General features: G+C 43.5%; 2 protein-coding genes across 5 annotated transcripts in view; one reads left to right on the plus strand and one right to left on the minus strand.

Moving 5' to 3' along the window:
- Positions 1-373: 373 nt before the first annotated feature.
- On the minus strand, positions 374-20962 carry gas2l3 (growth arrest-specific 2 like 3). 3 transcript variants are annotated; one of them, XM_061762525.1, is made up of 9 exons: positions 20809-20962; positions 13277-13332; positions 8571-8757; positions 6932-7050; positions 6511-6652; positions 5716-5779; positions 5493-5634; positions 4253-4357; positions 374-2666 (listed from the first exon to the last, which is right to left on the minus strand). In XM_061762525.1, exons 2-9 carry the CDS (start codon positions 13298-13300, stop codon positions 1395-1397), a joined length of 2055 nt encoding a protein of 684 aa, XP_061618509.1. In that variant the 5' UTR covers positions 13301-13332; positions 20809-20962; the 3' UTR covers positions 374-1394. The 3 variants fall into 3 exon arrangements, with proteins under 3 accessions (XP_061618509.1, XP_061618510.1, XP_061618511.1); XM_061762526.1 differs by lacking the exon at positions 20809-20962 and adding an exon at positions 14792-14934; XM_061762527.1 differs by lacking the exons at positions 8571-8757; positions 13277-13332; positions 20809-20962 and having other exon boundaries at positions 6857-7014.
- A 1820-nt stretch (positions 20963-22782) lies between these two features.
- arid2 (AT-rich interactive domain 2) overlaps positions 22783-25053 on the plus strand; it is a 31344-nt gene continuing 29073 nt past the window's right edge. Inside the window, exons 1-3 of one of the 2 annotated variants that reach the window (XM_061762524.1) lie at positions 22783-23558; positions 24487-24672; positions 24796-24889. In XM_061762524.1, the coding sequence (XP_061618508.1) occupies positions 24581-24672; positions 24796-24889 (186 nt within the window). In that variant the 5' untranslated portion in view covers positions 22783-23558; positions 24487-24580. Of the gene's footprint in view, positions 23559-24038; positions 24355-24486; positions 24673-24795; positions 24890-25053 lie in introns of those variants that run through there. The other variant, XM_061762523.1, reaches the window with a different exon arrangement.

The raw sequence follows: 25053 nt of genomic DNA on the forward strand, positions 1-25053 counted from the left end.
AGAGCAGTACGTTAAAATGTTATGTACTGCTCTGCCATACAACCCAATTTTCATGAATAAATTTGCAATGAGAACCTTGAAAATAAACCAAATGACAGGCCAATTTTCGATTGGAAAGCCAGAAAAAACGCTAATCAACAATATTAACGTGAATGTTCAATTGAACTTCATATGGCATCCATCGGTAGAACTATTTTCATAAACTCCCTTTTTTAATTGGAGAGCGAGAACAAATATTTTGTTTTGCATTTTGGAGATTTTTTTGTATGAGAGGTTTATAGAAACCTGACGAGATGGAATCACGAAAAAAAAAATGCATACAGTTGTAAATCAGCCACATGTAATATGCAATTTAAATAAACATAGTCAAGAAGGATTTTAATTAATTTAATCCAAAACTACAATTAAAAAGTATCTGGGACATGAGACACAATCAACATTCAGAGTGTTTAAACAGGTTTCTGTAAAGTGCCAAACACAAAAAAAAGAAAAAAAAAAAGCCTTTTAATATCTCGTAAATTTTCCATTAATGAACATACACAAACAGCACTTCGAAAACTACAATTTCAACAACACACACCAACATAAAGCATATAAAAATCTTTACTGCTTTGAATGTGCACTAAAGGTTATGGCATGGCCTGGTAAAAGAAAAAAGAAAAAAAAAAAGAGTTGTTTGATCAGTAGTTAATCTGTAACTTTTTTCTTCCTGAAAAAGTGTTCATATACACTGTGCAAGTTTAAAAAAAATAAAATAAAATAAAAATTTAAATAAAACATTTCCACCCACCATCATCTGATACATTCTAATGCCATTCACTCTGATTTGTGATGAAGGCACATGACAGAGGACTTGATGGCGCCAAGGTATCAATTATCCATCACTCGCTGGAGAAAGAAAATCATTCGAGTTCCAGTTGTGTCACCGACTGCTTCAAAACGACACACACGACTTTGGTAGCCTTTTCTCCTTTCGAGGCTCACTTTGGACAGAGTATCTCAGAACGTTGCAACTGCTGCATGTGTAAAATGTAAACATTATAAGTAACTGTTAAGCAGGTAGTTTAGAGAGGAACCGTTAACTCACCACAAAGACAAAACGTACAAAGCGTTGACCCTTTTGGATTAAAAACTGTTAAATATGCTATAAAACAGGAGAGTCCAAACTACATTTGTGGGCGGTCGTCTGTTCTTTGGCGGCCCGCGGCATGCACAAAAATTCATTGAGTGGCCCTTTGTATGCGCCCCTTTAAAGATAAAATTTGGACCCCCCCCTGCTATAAAACTAAAGAAAATAGCAGTAGACATGAGTCAATTAGGATTAGTTTAAAAAGAGCAAATACAAGTGCTGATCTTTTTTCTTGTCACCAGCCTGCTGGCGAGGCCTCTCCCCATCACGTCTTCTGCCTTCTCCGACAGTTCATTTCAAAATAAGGGTCTTCACGATTGCCCCGATACTGAGGGATCTTCCTGCTCGTGCTGGGCTCAGTCTTGGCCTTGACATCCGAGGCGGTCTTCTGGAAGGTGGCGACGCGAGTTAACTCGGGTTTGTCCATGGTCGTCGAAGCAGGTGGTTTCTGCCCTGCCTTCTGTGCTCTGGTGGTTTCTTTCTGAATGGCTTTAGTGTTGGAGGAGGGAGCAGTGTTGCCCACAGGGAGACGCCAAGGGGCGGCGGCGCCTCGTTGGACAGGGGTGGGAGCCTTGGTCGGGGCCGGACCCTTGGCTTTGGCTGCGGGCTCTTTAACAGGCTGGGGAGAGACGGGTTTTGGCATAGCCGGAGAGGCCGTCCGTGAGCTCGGCTTGGCCGTGCGAGCTTGCGGAGCGGGCGTCGCCACGGCACGTGCCGCCGCACGGACTCTCCTTGCCGTCTCTAGCCGGAGGCGCGAAGCAGGGGAGCCGGGGCGACGCTGCGCGAGGCGAGGGCGCTGGCTGGCACCCGTTGGGGGTCGGGCATCATTTGGGGCAGTGGCGGGGCGAGGCACGGGGGCGGCGGTGGGACTGGATGGTTTGGGGCATTTGGAAGAAGGCTCGGGACAAACCGGACTCCTCGGCTGAGAAGCAGGGACCCGAGTGGGCGGTCTAAGCCTCAGTTTGGACGCAGTGAAGGGTTCTGCTTGGGGCGTCACAGCTCTGCGCTGGACCTGTACCTGATTGGGGGGCTGCTTGGAGCCGCCCACAGGTGTAGTGGGCAAAGAAGAAGAAGAGGAGGAGAAGGCTTTGGTGGCGACAGGCAGGGGCAACTGGGTGGGCTTCCTGGGGGCAGGCGGCGTTATCTGGAGGTTCTTCTTTGGCGCCGCGCCGGCCCCTTTCCTGGGCAGCGTTGGCGTGCAGGTGGGCGAGGCCGCGTAGGAGCGACACGTCTGACCCGGGGCGGGCGGTAACGTCTTGCAGACCGAGCTGGAGGAGGAGGAAGACGACGAGGCGGATGAGGAGGACGATGACGAGGAGATGAGGTCGTCGACGGCCGCCAGGGGGTCCATCTCCGGGGGCGGGGCCGCGTTGCCATGGTGACCTCCCAAGCCGGGCGGTCCCTTCTGGAAGGCCAGGATCTTCTGCTCCAGAGTGGTGAACTGAAGCACGCGCAGCGGGTCGTACTTGGTGAGGAAGCCGCGCAGCGTGTCCCAGCCGCCCCCGACACGCACCATCACATGTTTGCCGTGGAGCATCTGAGGACAACACAACGCACTTGCACTTAGATGTCAAGTTGTTGTGACGAAACGCTTTCTTGATGAGCCTGTTTAGCACCGTGCCGTCTCATGATGTAATCGACTAACGTGGGCATTCGTTAGAGGATAACAAGCTTACCTGCGCCCACACAGCTTCCAGTTCTTTAAACTGGTGCTAACGTGTAAACACAGTATTTATAGTGGCACACTGCAGTTCAACTCCATAAGGCAGAAGGTTACACTGTGGCCCATATTGAAAAACTGCAGCACACAAATAACAGGGTTTCTATACATATGTTTGACATTTCAAAATGCCAAACGACAGACCCTAATTACATGGGAAAATTGTCGCAGAATTTCCAGCAGACGAAAGGTAAGTAATATACAGCGGTGATTCTCAACGTGTGGTACGTATATTACGAGTGGTACGCGGGCTCCCTCCAGTGGGACGTGAGAGAATCACTGAATTAAATGTTCAAACTTTGCATAGAACATCGGCTCATTTTTTATTTGTATTTTTAAAATCCAGTACATTTGTGAAGCACAGTTCAGTCGTAACTTTTAAGTACATGGATTTAATCTTGAAGAACAATGTGTTTTTAAACATTTATTTAGCTATCATTTTATTTGACTTATGTGCAACGCATTTTAATTGCACGTCGGTAACATGAAAATGTCAAACCCCAAACTGTGAGACAGAAACGCTAACCACTAGTACATTGTGCTGTTCAATGAAGATTTTTTATTTTTTTTGCAGACTAAGCGCACGTGATAGCGGCTAAAAGTTAAGGCTAACATAAACCCTGGCTCCATGGTGATCCAATAAGCAGACGCTAAAACCAATCTAAATTGTTTAGGGATTAATTACACTCACCTTCTTTGCACATAGGTAGACACTGTATATGCTTTGTTGTGTCGGGTATGTACACACACACACACACACACACACACACACACACACACACACACACAACAAAGCGGAGCGACTGGTGTGCGAAGTACAGTGCACTTTACTTTCTCAACATTTTGTTATGTTACAGCCTTATTCCAAAATGGATTCAGTTATTTTTTTTCCCCTTAAAAATAACCTTCTACACACAATACCCCATAGAGCGTTTTGAAAATATATATATATATATTTTTTAAATGGCATGTAAATATCCAATTGAACATCTCTGGAGAGATCTGAAATGGCCGCGTAGTAGAAGTGCTGCAAAGCGGAATGGACGAAACTGACCAAAATAGATGTTCCAAGCTTGTTGTAAGTACTGAGCAAAGGAGAGCAAAACATTTCGGAGAAACAAAAATCGTGTCATCATGGGGGTTGTGTGTAGAATTTTGAGGAGATTTTATTTTTACTGTGGCGGAACAACATGGCAGTCACCATGGAGAAAGCAATGGATCTTTACACGGAAAACAAGGCTGGCTGGTTTCAAGTCATTATTCACTCCGGGAATATCAAATTCCATAAAGGAACAACGGGATCCTTCTCAATACACACTGCTCCTTTGAGAGTTTGGATTACCGACATGGAATAGCCTATTACCAGCATTGTGCGTGTGTGTGTGTGTGTGTGGCACTCTCACCCGAATAAAGATGGTCTTGTCCCCAAGTCGGTAGCGACCCTCTGACAGGTACTCAATGGACACCCTGTTGGAGCAGTTGCAAGGCGGGTCATCCACGCCGTGCTCCTGAAAGGGAAGAAAAGGGACAACGGAGCACTGTAAGGTTTGATTTTGTGGAATTCGCTACAAGTAAGATAATAACGCTCCAAAGAAAACAGCAGATGGCTTTGAGGCAACTTGAGCATGATAATGCATGCGGCTATCGGGATATTCTCTCCGAGCTGCACATTTGGACCTACTTATGTACTCCATTTAAACGGATTCCACTTCAATGAGTGCACTTATTTTTAGAGGGGCAAGAAACTAAACCCAGCTGACGGTACAATAAAAAACACAAAGTCAGTTTTTTGTGCGTTTCTTCATTTGCAGGACGCCAAACGCCCGTAGCCTAAATGCCACGTGCCGTAGCGGGGTCACGGAGCGCCCGTAGGAGCATCACATGGTCGGCTATGGTGCGTCATTCGCCACCCGCGGCGTGCCAGTGAAGCGAAAAAGCTGGCCGGCCACCATCTTGGCGCAAGTGGGGCGAGCGCGTGCAACTGACGTGACGCAGCTGCGTGACATCATAGAGATGAGGGCACGTGGATATTGTATATGGATTTAGTGATCACGTGCGTAGCATATTGGAAGTGTGGGGGGGGGGGGGAATGTGTCATAAACCTCTATTCTTAGCTTCAGAGCTTTTATTCTGCAACAATAAAAGCGTTGGTGCTAAATACCAAACTCGATTCATTATTATGTGAGCTGTGTCCATTATTAAAAAAACTATAATCCTAATCACATAATTGGCAAAAAAAAAATCCTTTGTTTTTGTTTTTTGTTTTGCTGATGTAGGTTAAAAGCATGCACAATTTGAAGACATTATGTTATGTCATTCATTGGATGAATGAATTCACTGTACAATACAACAACAACACAAATATCGTTAGCCTAATAGCATCATTACTAACGTACTGTCACAATATCAATAAAAATGTGCCTGCGAAACATTTGAGGGTTTTTTTTCTTCGTGTCAGCTGTCTTGCCGTGAGAGGCGGGGTACACCCTGGACTGGTCGCCAACCAATCATAGCGCCCAGAAAAAAGATTCATACTCACATTCACAAAAACAGATAATTTAGCGTCTCCAATGAAAATAGTATGCATGTTTTGAGAAACCGTAAAATATGGAGCTAATTTCCTATACATGCTTTGGGACTCACCCCAGACTGGTAGAGGGCGCCATGCTGGCAGCACACACTGAAGGTCTGGACTGCCGGAGGAGGCTCCTCAGTCAGTAGCAGGGTCTCCTCCAGCTCAATCTCCTTCTCCAGTTTCACCAGCACAGGAGGCTCCACGCCGTACCTGACAAGCGTTTGCATGCACACCATAGCTATGGACGTTTCTTGCAATTTGCAATTAAAACTCGCATTTCAGAAGACGTACTTGGAGACAATGCGTCCGATTTGCAGCAGACAGAGGCAGACCTGTCTGGGCTCCTTGTGCAGCACTGTACAGCACACGCACACACACACACACACACACACACACACACACACACAAAAGTGAACATCCTAACTTTGCGAGTGAATAACGTGAGGCAGCAGCTGTCCTCCCGGCTCTTGTTAGACAACATCGGGCGGACAGAGCGGGACGACAGAGGTGCAAAGCTTGAAAACGTGACAGGGAAGTTAATTATTCCCCGAAGGGAGATGCTGGGTGAATCATGCAGAAGGGAACACAGATTTGGAGCAGAGAGCAGAAATATATGGATATTAATAAAACAGCTCGCAGACTCACTTGCTTTTCTAGTGTAATTTGTTTTGGGGAGACCTATCACTTGTAAAGAAGTCCCCCCGCCCCCCCCCAAAAAAAATCCTATTACATCATTAAGACAAAGACTAATGAACAGTTTACAGTTTAAATCATGTAATATTAAAGAACTGTAAAAGCAGGGAAATGCAATTATGTTGTTTTCGCTCATTGACATTGTATAATGGTTGAGTGTTTGGGAGGTTTGTTCCGCGGCAAGAGCAAATTCCAGCTAAGAAAACATGCCACAATCTTATTATTGAGAAGAAAAAAAAAAAAAAAAGAAAGAGGGCATAAATAGGATTTGAGAACAAAATTTGTTGATGAATGAGGGCCTTTGTTCTTGGGTTGCAAAGACAATCCCTTTGACAAACATGCAAAGAGATTGTTTGTTGGACTTGAGGGGAGAAGTCAAAAGTTGCCACCTACCGAGACCCTCGGACTCAAAGAGGTACGTCTCCTCCACGCCGATGTGCCGGCACCATGACAGGAAGTTGGCAGTGTTGTCGCGAGCAAAGAAGGAACCCGGAGACGCGTCACGCTTACAGGCGACCTTCCTCGTGGGGAAGAGCTGTCGGATAAATAACATTAACTATTAGTCGTGTTTTGAGCTCATGAAAGCAAAAACAAAAGAAATACAATTATAATTTGAATTAGAAATAGACGCTGTGTTTACATTTTTGTTCAGTGTATTTTTAACTATTGCTGTCTGCTGACAAAGCAGACTTTGTAAATTTGTGAGAATTATCAACTTAGCTCTTGGTCCCGGTCTCACATTGGATCTAATCGGCATCCAGGCTTTCAAGTGAGGAGCGATTTTTGCGAAGGGCTGTTTTCACCGCTGATTCACCTTGCCAAGTGCAGAGGGGCAACCCCGGGCGATCTTCGTCTGCAGGACGCCGATAAGCTGGCAGAGCTTCACGCCGTTGTTAAGCTCTTCCATGAAGAACTCAGACCTCACCTCCTCTTCTGCAAACCCCCCACCGCAAAAAAAAACAACAAAAACAAAGAAACAAAACCATTTCAAAGAAAGCTTTTCAGAGCAAAATTCCACTTTTTGTTGGTCTGAAACCTGGGGGCCATAAAATCACTGAGAAAAGGCAGCACTTTAAAAAACAGGTGTCAAAAGAGTTTGGGCCCTCCTATGGACTTTCATTGTAAATCACTCCCCTAAGGGACCGCCACAAAAGCCACTGAATTCTCATGGGGGACCAAGTCCACAATGGCCACAGCACTAAGTGACAAAGATTGCTCCACTTTTTTTTTTTTTTTTTTTTTTTTATACGCACAGACCGCACCTGACTTTTGAGGCTCGCAGTCACGTTTTAAAAGAAAAATACGGTAGTATGGGTCATTCCAGTCACGTTGCCAATAACTCTTGTTGATTGCGCTGCCCCACCCCGCATTCCTTGTGAGGCATCCTCAATGGGTGATACTAAAACCAACACGAGGGCCAGTTTCCATTTTCCCCATGCTATATTATAAACCAAAACGGGACAAAATATGTCAGAATAATGGTGGAGACAGGCGGAATAAAGTTTTTGTCACGCCGCTGCTTCCGAGGATCGCTGAGGGCCACTTGGAAATGGCAGCTTCCAAATCCAATTACATGAGAGAAACTAATGCACATGTCGATTGGGCCTCTGTATTTTCTGAGCCTTCAGGGACAGAAACCACTATCACACTGCAGATATTAGAATCTTTCAACATATTTAACAGTCAGTGAGTTTTTTTTGTTTTGTTTTTTTTAACACTGCATACATAAAAAAAGAAAAACATTTCTTGTCCCCATTCAACAGAGGAATACCAGAGTACATACAGTAATCACACCTTAACCAGTTATTCTTTACAATTGTATTTTATTGTGCTTTGTTTAGTTTTTAATCCAATACAGTGCTATCTTCTTTACTTAAAAAATACAATTTTTAAAAAATGGTGGTTTTTGAGGGGGTGGAACAAATTACAGTAATCCCTCGTTTATCACAGGGTTTACGTTCCGGACCACCCCCACCCATAAAAGGTGAAATCTGTTAAGTAGTGACCGCATATTTTGTTGTTGTTTATTTATACATATTTTAAAAGGTGTCTGAACCGGTCCAGACTTATTAATCTTCCCCACACTCCTATTAACCTCTACCCCAACCTTGTAAACACTCAAACATACAGTGCATTACGACACAGTAGTACTGTACACTTTGTACATTTCATTCCTTGTAATTGTTGATTTCACCCCCCCACGAAAATTACAGCATATACTCAAAATCCAGCAATATGGCGAATTATGCATGATATGAAAATGAAAAAAAAAAAAAAAGCACAATGCACTGAATCCGCAATTGGTGAACCGTGATATAGCAAGGGAAAACTGTAATGGCATTTCAGTCGATTACAATGGAGAAAACGTATTTGATGTACAAGTAAATTGAGTTACGAGCTTGGTGGAATATGAACGGTCAAAAGTCAGCTCGAGTAACCTCAACAAAACGTACCCAGCATGCCCGTGAGCCAGATGGCGAGATCCTCTTGCATGGGCACCAAGGTGGCTTCATGCCGCACCGCCAGCCACTGGTCATACTGGAAGACGTCGGCCAGTCCGGGGCCGTGGCGCTGCGCCAACGGGCTGCGGGGACTCCGTGGGCTCAGCACGGGGGCGTCAAACCTTTCTCCAAACCATACCTGGTGAGGAGGGGAGAGACAAGTCAGTTGAACATACAGTATACAACAACAACAACTGCTTTAAAAACTGTTTTCTATGCATCGACACAAATTATCGCACATTAAATCTCTACGGCGGTATTCGGATGACAATGAATCCAACAATCAAGTGAGAAATCTTCGAGGGATTCTAGATTCAGACTTGAACTTTAAAAGACACCTGAAAAGCGGTGAAGTCCGCAAGTACCACCCGAAGAACAATCAAAGCTCTTCTGCAAACAAAGTAAAGCAGCATTCTCTTTTGAAACCTGAGATCTCGCAAACTGTCAGTATATCTAAAAATGGTATTTATTTTTTTTAAAGTTTCTTCTTTTCACCATTTTATTTTATTCTGACAATTTGTTTTGTCATTTTACCGTTTTTTTCCCCCCATGTTCCTGATTGGATTTTTTTCCCCCCCCCCCCCCCCCCCCCCTTGTTCTTGATGATTATTTCTTTGCGTCAGTAAAAAAAAAAAAAGCACTATGGATTTGCATTGTGTATGAACAGTGCTCTGAAAATAAACTTGCCCTGCCTTACAATAAGGTGTTGTGTTTCCATCAAGCTCAATCAGACAAGTCTACTTATACTCTAAATGCTGCTGGAGTCATGTGACACAATGAAAGTCAATTGTTCCCCTTCCCACTGAAGACGTGCCAAAGACGAGTGGGCGTTGAATGATTTTATTGTGTCGTTTCTGACACCGCAGATCAGGTTGCCTTCTGGTGTTCAGAGTACTGTACATCTATTTTCACAAAGACAGTTTATCCCTATAGTGATGGAATAAAAGAAAAATCAGAGCAGGGAAAACCCTGTATTTAGCGGTTTTCCTTTCTCCCACACCCCAGCGGTGACTCGACAGTGTTATGATTTGAGCTGCTCCATTTCCCCCGCAATGGGTGGGATTTTTGATGACCTCGTTCATGCGAAGAAGTCGGGCGGCGGACACTTTCATCGCCACTCACCTCCTCTCGCCACCTGATCCTGGTGCATGGCCTCCTGGTCATACCTAATTGTTGAGCGTTCTCCTGCTTGAGTCGAGCTTTTTAAGCGTAAATCGTTTCATGGGTTTTACAGTATAAAGGCAAGTCCAAATTTAGAATTGCACAATTCCGCCAGCTAAACTCCAGTAAAAGCATTCCCACAGAGCTGAGTGAGAATATGTACCTGTGAGGATTGTCGTATGTCTGTTTGTATGTGTTGCTGCTCCATTTGTATTAAGCTCGCAGTTGTTTGAAGGTTTATAATTACTGCAACCCCTATGCTAATTTCCATTTGCCCATCTATGGCATTTCACATTATATGTTAACATTAAGCTAGGAGACTTTGGTTAGATGAAATGATATGGTTGAACATTTTAGTGTTTAAATGTACCAAAAAAAAAAAGTCCTTTTTATCCTCTAATAATTTAAGAATTGATACATTTATAAATTAATAAAAAATAATAAATAATACATTAATAACTTAATAATAATCCTCTTTAATCCTTTTAATATTTTCGTTGTGGAATCGCACAATAAATATTTGAATACAAACAAGTGAAGCAACACGTAGACAGATGTGATACGAGTGTTTTGAGTTATGAGCATGATGGTCGGAGAACTAATTAAACTCATACCTCAAGACACCACTGTAGTTTGCAAGCAAGCAAGCTGTGCCTCTTGTTTGGGGAACCGTGCGAGTGACAGATTGAGAAGAGGCACTAAGCAAAAACGTCTTTGATTCATGATCTCTCAATATCGCAGATTTTCACTTCTTGCAGGTGGGTCTGGAACATATCCCCTGTGATGAAAGGGGGTTCACGCTATAAGAAAACCTTGCAGCTGCTGGAGCCTCAGAGAGGAAACTCAAGCGAGAGCGGCGCGCTTTGGACTTGACTGCCTAAACGGGCGTCAAGCGATGTGCTTGCGGCGCCTGCGGGCCACTCACGTCCTCTCGTATCCATCCCCTCAGTCACAACCCTTGCATGCTTCAGCTCTAAAAAAAAAATAATTATAATAATAAAAAAAAAAAAAATCCCTGGCTTCCTTTGATTCCTTCATTGTTTACAAGCTGCAGCAGTAGGAATGTGATCGAGAAATCACAAGCAGATGTGCATTACGATGACTCATCCGGACAGATGTTGCATAATTTATTGCAAGACGACCCCCGCCCCTCCACGCTTAAGGCTATAATCTCGATGCTCATTATCTGTTGCACAGCGATATTAGACCATTCCTTCCACTGTGATGAGTTATTGTGTTGAAAACAAGGGAGAGTCTTGGGGAAGCCTTGCAACATTCAAATTCCTTCTGCCGACAAACCGGAAACCTTGTGGACAGAAGAACAGACACTGAATTATGACTGCAGACTGTATTATGCAGAAATGTTCATCTGGTGGGATTTGTTTTTGTCTCATTCTAAATACCCTTACTGTAACGATGTAGTGAACAGTACAGGCACAGGTGGTACCGTTCAGATCATCTGGGAATGGGAAATTTGCGGCTCTTGCACGAGCGACTTCCAACTGTTTCTGATGCAGCGCTGCCCCATCAGCATAATACTTCAACTCAAAATTTTTATTATTTTTTTTAAATGACACTCAACTCGTGCAATGCTGTTCAGGTGACCGTTTTTACATCAGAGATTTTAGAGCAAGAGTTGGCCCGAAATTAGGCTGAGGTGGCTGTCTTCATGTTTTAGGATACAAATACGAATTATGACAAAACTGAATCTGAAACTTCTCATAACTTAAGTTCAACTATTAGGTTATGTAAATAAAGTTCTTATTATTAACATCAAAGGTTTCTTTTCCTAACCTTAAAGCAAAGTTTTCCCATGCACTGTCATGGGCTTCACAATGAAGTAAATTGAAAGTTATTTATACAATTAGTCGAGTTTACTCCACTGCGGGCAACTTTGACTAATTTAATCTAATTAATTTGTTGTCTAATTTGATTAAGTAAAAAAAAAAAATAGTCCCTGGAGGCAACATGTGACCAGACAGTTAGGCTAACAGCCGGAGTCAATGTGAACGGATACAAAGTGACCTTTCCACCTAAGCGCAGCACATGGAGATAGAGATGCGCAAACACAGACACATGCATACACACAGGCACACACCTGATGTTCTCGAAGTGAAAACGTGACCTCGTATCGAAAGAGCTGAATTGACCCAGCTGGACAAACACACACACACACACACACGTTACATAACAACTCAGTTGGGCGGGGAGGTGCGCTGCAAGTTCGCTGTGACATATGTGTTTCTTGGCATCCAGCTAATTTGAAACTAAGGCAGCATCCTGTGGCAATTAGCAACATTTCATGTAAAAGACACTCCAATTTCTGGATACACGTACACAGTGAGCGAGTGCACTCATTTATTTCTTCAACGCAAATCTCCATTACTGGCAGATTAGGAGTGTTCTCAGATTAGTCAATTGACCATTGTCTTAAACCGCCCGTTTTCATTGGGCCCGGAGGAATGTCTTCTGATAATCCAGCAACTAAATGCAACCTTACTATGGCGATTTAAATCAGCATGTGCCTGGACATTAGATTTTACCCTCATCGAGTTTAGCTGATGCGCTTAACTTGAGCCACTTATACCGAGGGCCTCCAATCCTCCTGGAATTGTAATAAGACAAAGGTAAAAGGGGAGGGTGTAACCCAACCAATGCGATGTCAACATCTAAGCATGTGACCATGTGACAATCCTGGATATAGGGTCAGGTGATATGCCCATTAAATAAAATATTGATTAAAAAAAATAATAATAATCTGATTTCCAATTTCAAATCATTTGATTTAGGGTTAGTTTATCATTTTTGTTGATGCTATAAAACCACTAGTAGTCAATACTTTAGCTAGAGAGATAGCATTCCGAGCTTGATCTAGTTGCAAAAGGTAAACTCGATGTGGCTCGTTTTAAATGGCAAGTCTGTGTTGATGGTCTTTAAAAGATTGGGATGTTAGTGTGCATTGCACGCAAGTGCTCAAGAATCCAAGACATAACATGTATATAAACACAGCAGCAATAATCCCAGCCATAATGTCTCGCCATGATTCTCTAAAAATACTATTGGGGTTTTCATCAGCTGCAACGCAACACTCTGGGATGTACATGTCACATGCCATGAAGAGCAATGCGAAAATGGAACTTGACACCGTTTGTTGTTTTGGATTTGCACATGGTTGTCATTCGTTGCTGGGAGGAGAGGTGGCGCGGGGGGGTGGTTTAATTGCATTCCAGCCACCCCTCCCAAAAATGTGCAAAAGACACTCCTCGGGGTCCCAAGAGCGGAACGCCAGACATGCATGACGAGAACAAGACGGCGTGCTGTGACACAGGTGGGCTTGCTTCCCTTGCTGAATGAGAGACAGATGTCTAAAAAAAATTTGACGTAACCAAAATAACTGCCAGGGAGCTGTACCTAGTGTCCCGCTAACGTAATCAAAACAAAGGCTGGCCTAGCAGGATGGTGCTCAAAAGGAGGAGAAATGTTGCAAGTCAGCTTACCTGGATGCCAGTCTGGACAGCCATGACAGCGATCGCAGATGATTCACTTCTTCATTCTGTGGAAATATGACCCCAAAAGAATATTTAGTATTTTGTTTAAATCACATATAAACAACTTAACTTAATTTAACTAAAAAACTGTACCAAATGTTTTTTGTGTGTAAGAATAAAAAAGGAATTCATCTCATTATCATCAGGTAATGTTCACTACACATTTTAAACATGTTTTTTTTAAAGGGGACATATTATGGAAATTTGACTTTTTAATTGTTTGTATACAAGGGTTCAACGACCAGATGCATTTATAGTTGACACTAAGGTGATAGTCAACGTTGATATGATGCTATTGTTTTTTTTTTTTAGTCGTCTGTGTTGTTAATGCCAAAAAAACACAATTACCGATTTATCGACTTGAAGCTTCAGTACAATTGCCCTTGCGCACTCCTAAAGTCGACTCAACCGCAATTGGATAGTAATTTCACATCACGTGTGAAATCAAACCAAACAACCAAGTAAATCTTTTGAAAGCAGTCTATTACTTCCCCAAACTGGCCGGGAGCAAGTTATTCTGACTGTTTCCGGATTGTGACCTCACAATTGTGTTCGGCATTGTGTGCGCTGCCTGCGCCACATATATGGATCTGCACCCTAACTGGCAAGTGTAAAGTCGTAGCTTGGTGAAAAAAATTATGCTTTTTCACAATCTTCACTGGGCTTAGCAGTCTGCACTCTCTACTTTAGACTCAGACTTATCTTCAAGTAACAAAGGTCCGCTGTAGTTTGACAAAATGGCTTTCTGGCCTTGATTTACGACTGGCCTTCAGTTTTTTTCTTCAACAATTATCTTTTTGTTACTTTGCGATACCACAAATTGGGACAACGAAATATGCCGTCGGTCACTCAGTTCCGTTTGATCGCTGGAGTCTTCTGACTGTATGTGATCGGGACGTCACGCTGCTTTCACAGACCACATTTAACGCCTCCATTAGTGCTCATTAATTGTTGATTACTGTGAAAAGAAATGGTTCTTAGCGGTCCATAGTCAGCACTGTTGTGACGTAGTTAGCCTCAGTGCTCCTCTTTTGACCTTTCCCACACAGGATGTGAAAGATTACCCTCAATTCAACTCAACTCTCCCTGGGTGTGTGTGTGTTTGTCAAAGGGGGTGCTGGATGGGAATGGGGGAGGAAAGCAATCACAGCATGACGATCCTAATAACATCGATAATTTGGTCAACACAGCTGAGGCAATAGACCCCCCTCCCACCACACCCCCCTCCTCCCAAAACCAGCAGCATCCCACAGCAACCCTCCTCTACAAATATCACCTCATGTAACCTTATAATAAAACATATGGTGCTTCACTGGCAATTTAGGGATGTTGTCATGCAGAAACATCTCCCAGAGCTCACTTGTTCATTACATGCCTGCCTCACGGTGCGGCGTCCAGTCATCCGACAGCAGCCCAGAGATGCAATCGGCACAAGATCGGAATAATGACAACAAGCTCACTCACCTCAGTGTAAAAACTGGAAAGGACTATGTGAGGGAAAGGGGCTGCACAACTCCTCTCGGTGTGGTAAGCACAATTCTGTCTCAGATAAGATGAGTTTGCGCCGCGCTGTCCGGCCAGAGTGGCTACAGGCGAGTGATTGGCGAGGGAGAGGGAAGGGATGACTGGGAAGGAGGGGGGGGGGGGGGGGGGGGGGCACCGAGGGCGGGAGGGATGGATGGGAGCAGGAGGAGGAGCAAAAGGAGGGCCCAGACTAATGAAGTGCCTACGCTTGGCTCAGCCAGGACTACCCCTTCAACCTCCTCCCCAACAATCCTGTCACGGCGGGACCGTCTCACAAAGCCTCCATTGTTCCCATTGCCCCACACTCACACACAACCGCTCCTTCCCATCTCTCAGCTAAAGGCCAACCCGGGAACTCCCCAAGCATGGTGTCATAGGACAGAATAAGACTGGAAACAGGAGGTGTGATGGCGGGGGTACTTCTACATCCTTTTCACCCCCCACACCCCAACTCCAGTCACCAAGCTCTGGTTTAGGCAAGAGTTCACCAAACATTTTCAGCTCAAGCCCTAATTTAGACATTGGTGCCCATTCCTTCAAAAATATACGGTATAATGTATTGCCAACATCCACAATAAACAACCAACTCAACAGATTTTAAGCAAAAAGGGCCTTTTTCATGGCATTTTGTAGTAAAGACTGACCTGGTACCAGCTCTGGATCATAAGTATGGCAAAGGCTGGCTTCTTTTCATGCAGAGGCAAATATAATTGGAAAAGTGCTGATTTACATAAATATAAGAACTGGACATGCTCCCTCCGACAGTGACTTCAAAGCACTCCCTCAAAAAATATTTTTTAACAAGATCCTAATAAATGAAATATTAAAACAGACTTATTATAGAAAATTGACTTTTTAATGGCTTGTATCCAAATGTGCACAGCATGAACAGTTACACTAAATGACAAAGTGAAATTTGGCAGCTTGGTGATAAAGTGCTGCCTCCAAGAGTGAAAATACAATTGATGCTTTTACTTTTACATCATGGATGCCTGCTTTTTTCCTTCACTCTGGCCTTCCGCATGTAGAATCCTCTTGTTCTAATTGATTTGCAGGAGACAGCACTGTCCCGTGAAAACAGGTTCCAAGGTACAAAAGCATGTCACAGACTTGATATCCACACAACTGGGATTGATTTTAGATTTTTTTTTTTTAAATTAAAAAAATTCATAATTCATCTTGAAAGGGTTTAGAAATGTTTTAATGTAACACTGCTCTTGGATTCTCAATTTGTGAGGGATCATGGAATAAATAATTTCAGCAGGGTCAATAAAAGTTCATACAGAAGACTGAACAGCCAGATTACGAAAATGTAAATTCTATACAAGCGTTGTCTGTAAATGTCACCAAGACAAAGAGTGAAAGAACAGTGACACTTGGGATTTCAGAAGGAACAATCCACTTCTTATCAACATGTGGACATTTTCCGAGAGTCCCTCAAAACGTGCCAAATGTTGCTCACCATTCCAGTTATGTGCAACTGGATCCACAACAGAACTGTGGGAGTGTGATTTCCAACATGCACCCACACACACACGCAGTCAGATGTCACCAAGAAGGCTGAGACAGAGCAGAGGTCAATTGGAGGGGGGGTGGGGGGGGGGGGGGGGGGGGGGGATGCAGCGAAGACAAAACTTGTGTTGTGGTAGCAGTGAACTTGGGAGTGGCCCTTTGAAAAGGGCAGGGCTCAACTCAACCCTGCCACGCAAATTCTATGATGGTTGCCAGGAGGGGGAAAAAAATGCCCAACGACTATTGGCCCTCTTCACTCATCAGTTAACCTTAAACTTCCCGGCTGCTATTAGCAAATAAGCTTATTTTTTTTTCCCTTCAAAGAAGTCTTACTCAATATCCATAAAATCCTGTTTACAGATTGTCAAAGTATTCATTCCTTGCTGCATTTTATGTGTGGATTGAGCTGTTCTGAATCAAGGGATTAATGGAGTAAATGACATGCAGAAACCCGGGGTACAAAGATCGGATTTCGGTTGACCAACCTGCACTTCTTGTTCGGAGGGAAATGACAGCTTTGTTTCAGGATTAATCCCTTGAGAAAAACTGCTATTTTAGTCCTGGCTGAAAGAACTCTGCCCCAGTTGAAACAATCAGATGCACTTTCCAGATGGGTTATTAGTTGAAAAAATAAACAAATAAATACAGTTGAAACAATCAGATGCACTTTCCAGATGGGTTATTAGTTGAAAAAAAATTAATAAATACATGTTGGGTCTGCAAAGTGCCTTTTTTTGGAAACAAAGCATTCAAATGAAATGATAAAAGTCGACTATAGTGATGCAAATCGTATACAAACTCTGCACCATACTCTTAAGTAAAATAAAGTTCCACACAAAATTGTAAAACAAGTGGGGGGGTGGGGGGGGAAATCTAATTTTAAATGTAAATTTTTAAATGTCAACAAGCTGGCTGTCCCTTTACCCATCAATGTAAGAGTCCCTGTTGGTCCTCTGGGCAGTTCTTTTCACTTCTGTCTCATTTGAAATATGGTGTCCTTACAAGGTCAGTACTTGACTGGTGGATGAGACTCCGGCCGAGTTTGAGGGGGTGGGCAACGTCAACTTTTTTTGTCATCGAATTATTCAATTAATCGTTTCAGCCCATCCCCACAGTTTGCATCCTTCCCTATTGAACTGTGGATTCATTTTGTGGGTCAAAATGATCAGTACGGTAGACTTGGGGTCCATCAAAAGAAAAGCAGCTCATTAGAGAGTCCTTGGAGCCTGAAATAAACAAGGATGTTGTGGACGTGTGTGTGTGTGTGTGGGGGGGGGGCGGGGGGGCGGGTTTAGACATCTGTCCGTATGCCTCCCACGCAGGTCGTCTCCCCTCTCTAGTCCCATCCACTAATCATTTAAGAGGATCAACGCTATTCCAGACAGCAGAACGCATCCACCTCCACGACGCTCCGTCATCACAACACACACTAAGCACGTGGCGCGCGCACGCAGCTGGGATGCGCCCGTGCGTACGTGCGACTAAATGCATACAAAACCAGAACATATTATGTAAGGAGTTAAAAGTAGAACGTTCCGGACGAGTGTCCTTTTGATTTTACACCACTCTGCACCGGGAATGCCAGGGGGACTCCAAACATGAGTAACAAATGACTCAGGAGTTGGCCCACGTGCAGTTTTAAGAACACGCCAAGCATTATTTTGGTATGTTTTTGGACCCTCCCAGGAAATGTCATATTCCATCATTTAGCACAGTGGAACCAAGTAAACAAAACAAAAGTTTTAAGATGACGAGTTTTCTGAACATTAACAGCATTCCTCCATCCTATTATAGAATTATGAGGCAATTTTAAACATATGCAAAAAGGCAGGTTCCTTGACCCATTCAGCTTGGCGGAGACGCCAACCTTCACAATGCTTTGTTTGCATCATATTTTGCACTGAAATGCAACACAATTGGGTTTGTGGTGTTAAAAAGGCCTCAGCCTGATAACTTGTTCAAACGATGAGGATGGGTAACATTTGCAAAGGTCCCCAGTGGTCGCTGTACGTCTAGTGGCTGGTGACCAGAATCACAGCCAAATGAACCTTCACCGCCCTTCCCCACCCCCTGCGGTCCGAAAGAGGCTCTGCCGGGCCCGGCTTTCCCTGAGAGAATATCAACTACCCCTCTATTAAAGTCCTTCCCGCTGAGCTCTTTGTGTCTGGACTTAATTATCCTGTCAGAGGAGTGTTTCATTTACAACCAGGCTTCTCCTCTCTCAATACAGATGGGGCCCGGTTCATTTGAAGGGAGGAGAATGAAAAAGTAAATATGTACAATTGCATACAAGTGAGCACGCTGTGAAAGAAATTCACAGACGTGTATAACAGCGTTTCCAAGGTAAAAGACTCTCTGGCTCTTCAAGAAGGATTACACATTTCTTGGCTTCCATTCTCTTGTCCTTGTCCGAGCGTTCCTTGGAGGTGAAACAGTGGAGGTAAAGCTCATCTTAAAGGCTCGAAGGAGTGTGAGCCGACTGCCAATCCCATTTTGATTTGTTGATGCTAATCCACGTCCCACGCCATTGGGCCCACTTCTGGATTTTTCAACCCATCGGTGCGGACTCAGATCACAATCCCTTGTCCTGCTTCCTTCAGAAGTCTCACAGGAGCACTCCTACAACAGATTCCACATCTGTTAAAGGAGGTGGCGTCAACTGAGTCAAGCCTGTGTATTTACAGGAAACATCTTTGGTCAGCTATCTTTTAAAGCTCTCACTTAAAGGACTGTAAAGTGGAACCTCTAAAGTCAAACACTTTGTTTTGGAATTGCCAAACTGAAGCTTCCTCTAAAGAGAGTTGAGTTTGCACCATCCAGAGGTCGTATCTCAAATTTTTGCTCTCCTGTCAACACGTCCCCCAAATAAATAAATAAATCAGCCATCTGAGGACAGTTTTGAGAAAAGTTTGCAAGTCAGGTAAGTCATAAGTTAAGGCACCACTGTACCGTATTTCCTGTCACCTCCCTTTAGAAACAAACCCAATAACCAACCTCCATAACGTCTCCACTGCGACTCTGCTTTTCCTCTGACAACTTTCCATTTTTACCATTCGAACCATCTTGCAAACCTTTCCCTCCTGAGGTGACGTCACTCGGTTGAGTCAGTCAACGCATGGAAAGGCCAGGCGTCCTTCAACTGCGAGCAGGCCTGTCCGGCAAGGTGCCCAGTCTGAGCCGTTACTGATGATCATCGCGAATACACAAAAGGCCAACTAATGGCCATTACGTCATCGCCTCAGTTGCGGCGGAGACTCTGGAAATCATTTTGAAGTCTGCAACCTCACAAGACAATCTAAACCATACAGACGGAATAACAACCCCCAACACACATAATGAATGAGGGGTAATCTGCGATTTCATTATCGTCTCCATTATGTCCGCACGCGCAGCATTGCGGCCCATATGTGCCATGTGCAATTTAACTCATTAAGCTTTGCTTTTGTCTCATCTGTGGTCGTCTGCGTGCGTCTCTCAAGATCTTGGCCGGCCCAAAATTCAAGGCCCCGTGCCAAACATCAAGCAGATGGTGACAATAGAGACAGTCGGAATGATGAAGGCTGCTTTTGTACTGTGTATTATGAAAACAACAACAAAAAAACAATAAGTGACACATTGTATTATGAATGGTGCAGTGGCAGATGTACAGCTCATACAGTGATGAAAACATTAAAAAATATATATATAGTTTAAAACATTCAGCTAGACCATGCTTGCTGCTATACTGATGGCACTTGTTGCAAAAAGGAGTTTGGCTACTCAGTGTTTGCTGAGCAGGATTCTGGTCTCGCCTTGTGCTTTGGCCTTCTTTAATAGGTCTATCTTGCACATTGAGTTTTCAGATGGATTTCAGACATGAAAATGAAATGTATGTATAGCTGTATGTGTAAATATATAATCGTCACATGTATAGGGCGTACACTGATGAGTGCATTTCCAACTATACACATCACCACGACCAACTTGTGCATGACAACGTAATTTTGTCAAAATTCTGCTTCATTAGTATCTGTTACTAATACTTTTAGTCGCCCTCATCCCAAACGTTCACAAGATCTTATCAGGAAGTGCAGCCTCCCATGTATGATTGACTATCGCTGATCCTCTTAACTATTTTAGTCCCACCTGCCAATCAAGGATAAAACATTTATTAAAAAAAAAAAAGTGAGTCTAAGCTGTAGTTTACACAAGCACTCCCACAAACGTATGCACCTATAAAGGTCAATCAGGATTTGGGCTGGGGGAATTTGGTTCGTATGAAAAAAAATAAAGTGAAATGCTTTGAAGTTTTAAAACCACGACAGCGTTGTTAATATGACTGATAAATCCGTGTACTCGCAGTTCCACGAGCTAGTTTCAGTGGAGAAACTAGAAACTGTGTTGCTAGCAAACTTTTCTGCGGCTTTCAACACATTTCGCGGATAGTGACAACATTTTGGACTTACCAAGCGCGCTGGAGAAAGAAGAGTCTTCGTGGGAATCCTGACAATTTTGCATCGGATCGCGTGGCTCGTTCTTGTGGAAAACTCGACTGTCGGCAACCGATCATCTCGTGGACTACGAGTTGTTTGTTGCTCGTGCTGTTCGAACCGGCCAATCACAGCGCGGCGGCCTCTGGAGGAGGCGGGGTCTGTTTCACCTGCCATTCACAAAAAAAAAAAAAAAGATGATGGCCCACTTTATGACAAACCATCAGGGAAGTGAATACCCTGGTTTTTGTCTGGTCTCGCGAGAAAGATTGAGGATTGTGTTGCGTGGGCCGCACCCTTCCCATTCGGTATAATAAATACTTTATGAAACAGCCGCAGCTGCCCCTTTCAAGCTCCTTGTAATACTTCTCTCCAATTGTGAAGCATGTCAACTTTCATCAGCTATTTGGCACGTCCTCAATATTGTTGTTGCGATGTTGCATTTGCAACAACCTCGTGGGGAATTATTATTCCAAAAACAACAACGTTACCAGAAACAGACACAAATTACCCTATTTGCAGTGTTTCAATCAGTAACCCCCCCCCATGTAATTATAATTAAAGTAAGTGAATGCTGGGTTGAACCCATAATAGTAATCATACACCGTATATATAATTTTACACATGCCTGCCATTCTTCTTGCAATTCAGGTATGATATTATGTTTATTTTTTGGAGTTCATGCCGGTTTGTTTTACTAGTGAAAAGTAAAAATCAGAAGGATTTAACAAAAAGCGATCACATATTTCAATAATTATGTATAATATATAATAAATCAGCATTACAGTGGATATTTACAGATATGGATACTTCAAAATATGTGAGTTATTTTAACGAACCTGAGCACAGCAAACATTGTACTGAGGCGCCACCTAGTGGTTAAAAATATATAGCATTTCCCACAAAAAAACAGATTATCAATGGACTGATTAAAAAAAAAGAGCTACATTTCCATTGCTACGAATGTTATATGCGGCACTATTATGACAAACTGCGTGATTTTAATTACCTTTTAATAATTTTAATAATATTATAGAAGTCCTGATAAGTGAGTGCAATCTGCAACGTATTATGTTCAAACAACAGGACAGTAGTCATTTTAGTACATTTCTTTTAATGAAAAGCGAAATACAGTTGATGATTGATACATGCATTTGTCCAGACAGCCACAAGGTGGCGCCATAATCCAGCCGATGACTCCTCAGTCCTCCAATTTGTGACCCAAAACTTGAGTTGAGGACTCCCAGGGGGAAGTGTGAGGATGTTCCACGCAGTTAGCACCCAACTGGCATCTTGGGCCATACTCTGCTGTCCAGCAAGATGACACAAACTGATTTATTAATTGCAAATATTGCTTTGGCATAGTGACAGGCAGACCATTTAAACGCTTTTTTTCCCCCCCATTTGATGCCAGAAGATAAAATAAACCAGTGTAGGCCCGACTGTACAAATATGTCAGTTATGAACTGGGGTTAACTGTTTTGCCTCCTACATCATGTCAACAAAGACCAAATGACGAAAATTCGGTATACTGACTTATCTTGTCAATCAATCTAAGGTAGGACCCCAGGTTCGAATTACAAGTGTTTTAACTCCAACTCGTCTGTCTCACACAAAGTAGCCTGCAAAGCTCCGTACGTACTCTACAGTACAATGAGCTGTCTAGTTAAAAACGTTGCTTGGGTTTATTCGTTTATCACTGACAATGACTACCCGTCGCATTATGATAATAATCCTAACAAGTCCGCTTTACCGGAGGGTACAATAACGCCATGATTGGAAGAATGTGGAAAAGGAAATATCAACAAACAAGCACGTTAGCTTGTAATATTAGCGTACATTAATAGTTCGTTATTAACCCTTTTATCTTGCCGATTATTTCAATGTGTAAATGATCATTTGAGCATAGTGTGTTTCATTAACTAATCGAGTATGAGGATGTAACTAGTGTTGGCGAACTATTAAGGGAGTTTGAGGCTGTTGAGAGCGTCTGGGTGTTGCGACCGAATTGTTTTAACGGCGCATCGAAACGTTATTTCCTATTTAGCCAGCAGCAACAGTAATACGCCCCCGTAGAAAACAATGAAGTAGCTAATAGGAGGATTATTCCAAAATCCTCACAGCGGCTCGTAGTAACCTCGTAAATGTAGCACGCTAAGCTAGCGTGCTAACTAACACACGGCGAACTCGTGAGCTCCGAATTCGGTCGACTGGCGTGGGGCGTCCGAACGGGCGGCGGCCGAGGTGAACTCTGGTGCGGTTTGCGGGGAGAGGGAGAAAAAGAAAAAAAGCCAAGCGGACGCGAGCTATGCACAACTCAAACACAACTTTTCAGACGTGTGCGAGTCAATTCCTCAAAATGGGGTCTGTTAACGTACGTCTCCGCCATTTTGTGTGACAGTTTTTTTTTTTTCATTAGTAAAAGGGGTACGCGTAATGGTTGAATGTAACCCCGTCAAGAAGATACGTTCGGCGGTTACGCTCAAAAGGGATAAGGGGGGGGAGGTTAATTTTCAAGCAGCCTCCCCTCCCCGTTTTTAGGTTGGCCACGAAGGGACAAGCCACAAGTTCCACTTGGCATAGCGAGTGGTTTATACGACGCCTATCAATACGAGAAAGCACAGATAGTGTACTTGAAAAGCTACACTGCAAAAACAGGGCTTGAAGAAACAAGAGAGAAAAAAGTTTTAACATTGGGGAATACATTACTTAAGTGAAGAGCTAAGGTAAATCGAAAGAAAAACACGGATGACTTAAAACTAGTGTATTTATACTATGGTATGGGAGTGGAAAAACAGTAACCATTTACAAAAAATAATAATAATAATCTTTCAATAACAATTTATGTTCATTACGCTCAATGAGCTAATTTACAAGTAAGCTGCATGTTGTTTCCCATAGTTTATCTGTTGTTCTCAGTCTTATCCAAATTAGGATGTCTAAAGTGGAAAAATATTCACAATTTTCTAATAGCTCCTTAAAGAATAAAATCCCGTGTTAGTGTTTTATCATAATCCCCACGCGGTATTTTCAAGTACTTACTTTTTTTTGCCATAGTTTATCCGTTGTTTTCGATTTTTTATTTTTATTTTTTCAAAATAGGATGTCTGAATGGGAACATTCCCCATATTTGATCTTGTGTTAATTTCTGCTACACCCCGCAGTACATTTACAAGTACCTCCTGACTTTTTTTTTTATTTTTTTTTTTTTTTTTTTGACAATTTGTCAGACGGCCCCTAAAAAAGAAAACAGTCTATTGTTCCAACAGCCGCTCTGCCCTGAACGGATGGGGGGGCTGCAGTGCGGTGATCGGCCACAGAGGGCGCTGCACGCACGGCAGGCCGGCCTCCGCGGCCTTCTCATCTTTTTGTCTGAGAACAGGATCCCTCTGCCGCTCTACAGTGTGTGCGATAGCCTCGGAGCCGCGTCCGTAACACACTGTCAAACCACTCCAAACGAATACAACCGCGACCAAAAAGCATTAATCGAACACGTCCCGCCATGGCGTGCCTAATCCGCCGGTAGGTCGCTCGTATTTGGGACTGTTCGTTTGGAACTTAGAATCGGGCTCGCTCGCTGTGTGCATCAGTCTTTATTAGCGAGCTGCCGCTCTTCTTGCTACCAGCTATTTCTTTAACTTTTTAAACACTCAGCTTCGCGAATGACTGAGCGCCGGCGGAGTATGGGATCCTTGGTGTCTTAGGAAGCGACTGAAGTGGGCTTTAACCGTTTTTGCATGCAAAAACCATGGCAAATTCGACGGGGAAAAATCTTCCAGCTCAGCGAAGGAAGGGACAGGCTTTCCTGGACGAGCTGCGGCAATTTCACCAAAGCAGAGGGTGAGATCCGGGCGCCTTTATTCACACCAAATGCAACTTTCGATTCACATCGAACGGCACTGTGACTTGCGCCGAACTGTTATTGACAGACATTTGTGCTCATTTGTGACGTTATCTCCTTAGATCGCCGTTCAAGAAGATTCCTATCGTGGGTGGGAAAGAGCTGGATCTGAACGCTCTCTATTTCAGAGTCGTCTCTTTAGGTGGATTTGCTAAGGTGAGTGCGAACCAAAAGTGGATTTTTTTCCACCCGCTCCGTGCGGCATGTGGATCGCTCTGCGACACCCGTGTGGGCAGCCTGGGACTAGCGGATCCCCCCCGCAGACAGCCGTTTGTCGGTCGGTGTTGGCCTTGTGCTAGTTTGCCATCTATCTGTATTGC

This window comes from Phyllopteryx taeniolatus, chromosome 22 (genome assembly GCF_024500385.1).
Source record: "Phyllopteryx taeniolatus isolate TA_2022b chromosome 22, UOR_Ptae_1.2, whole genome shotgun sequence".
Classification (NCBI taxonomy): domain Eukaryota; kingdom Metazoa; phylum Chordata; class Actinopteri; order Syngnathiformes; family Syngnathidae; genus Phyllopteryx; species Phyllopteryx taeniolatus.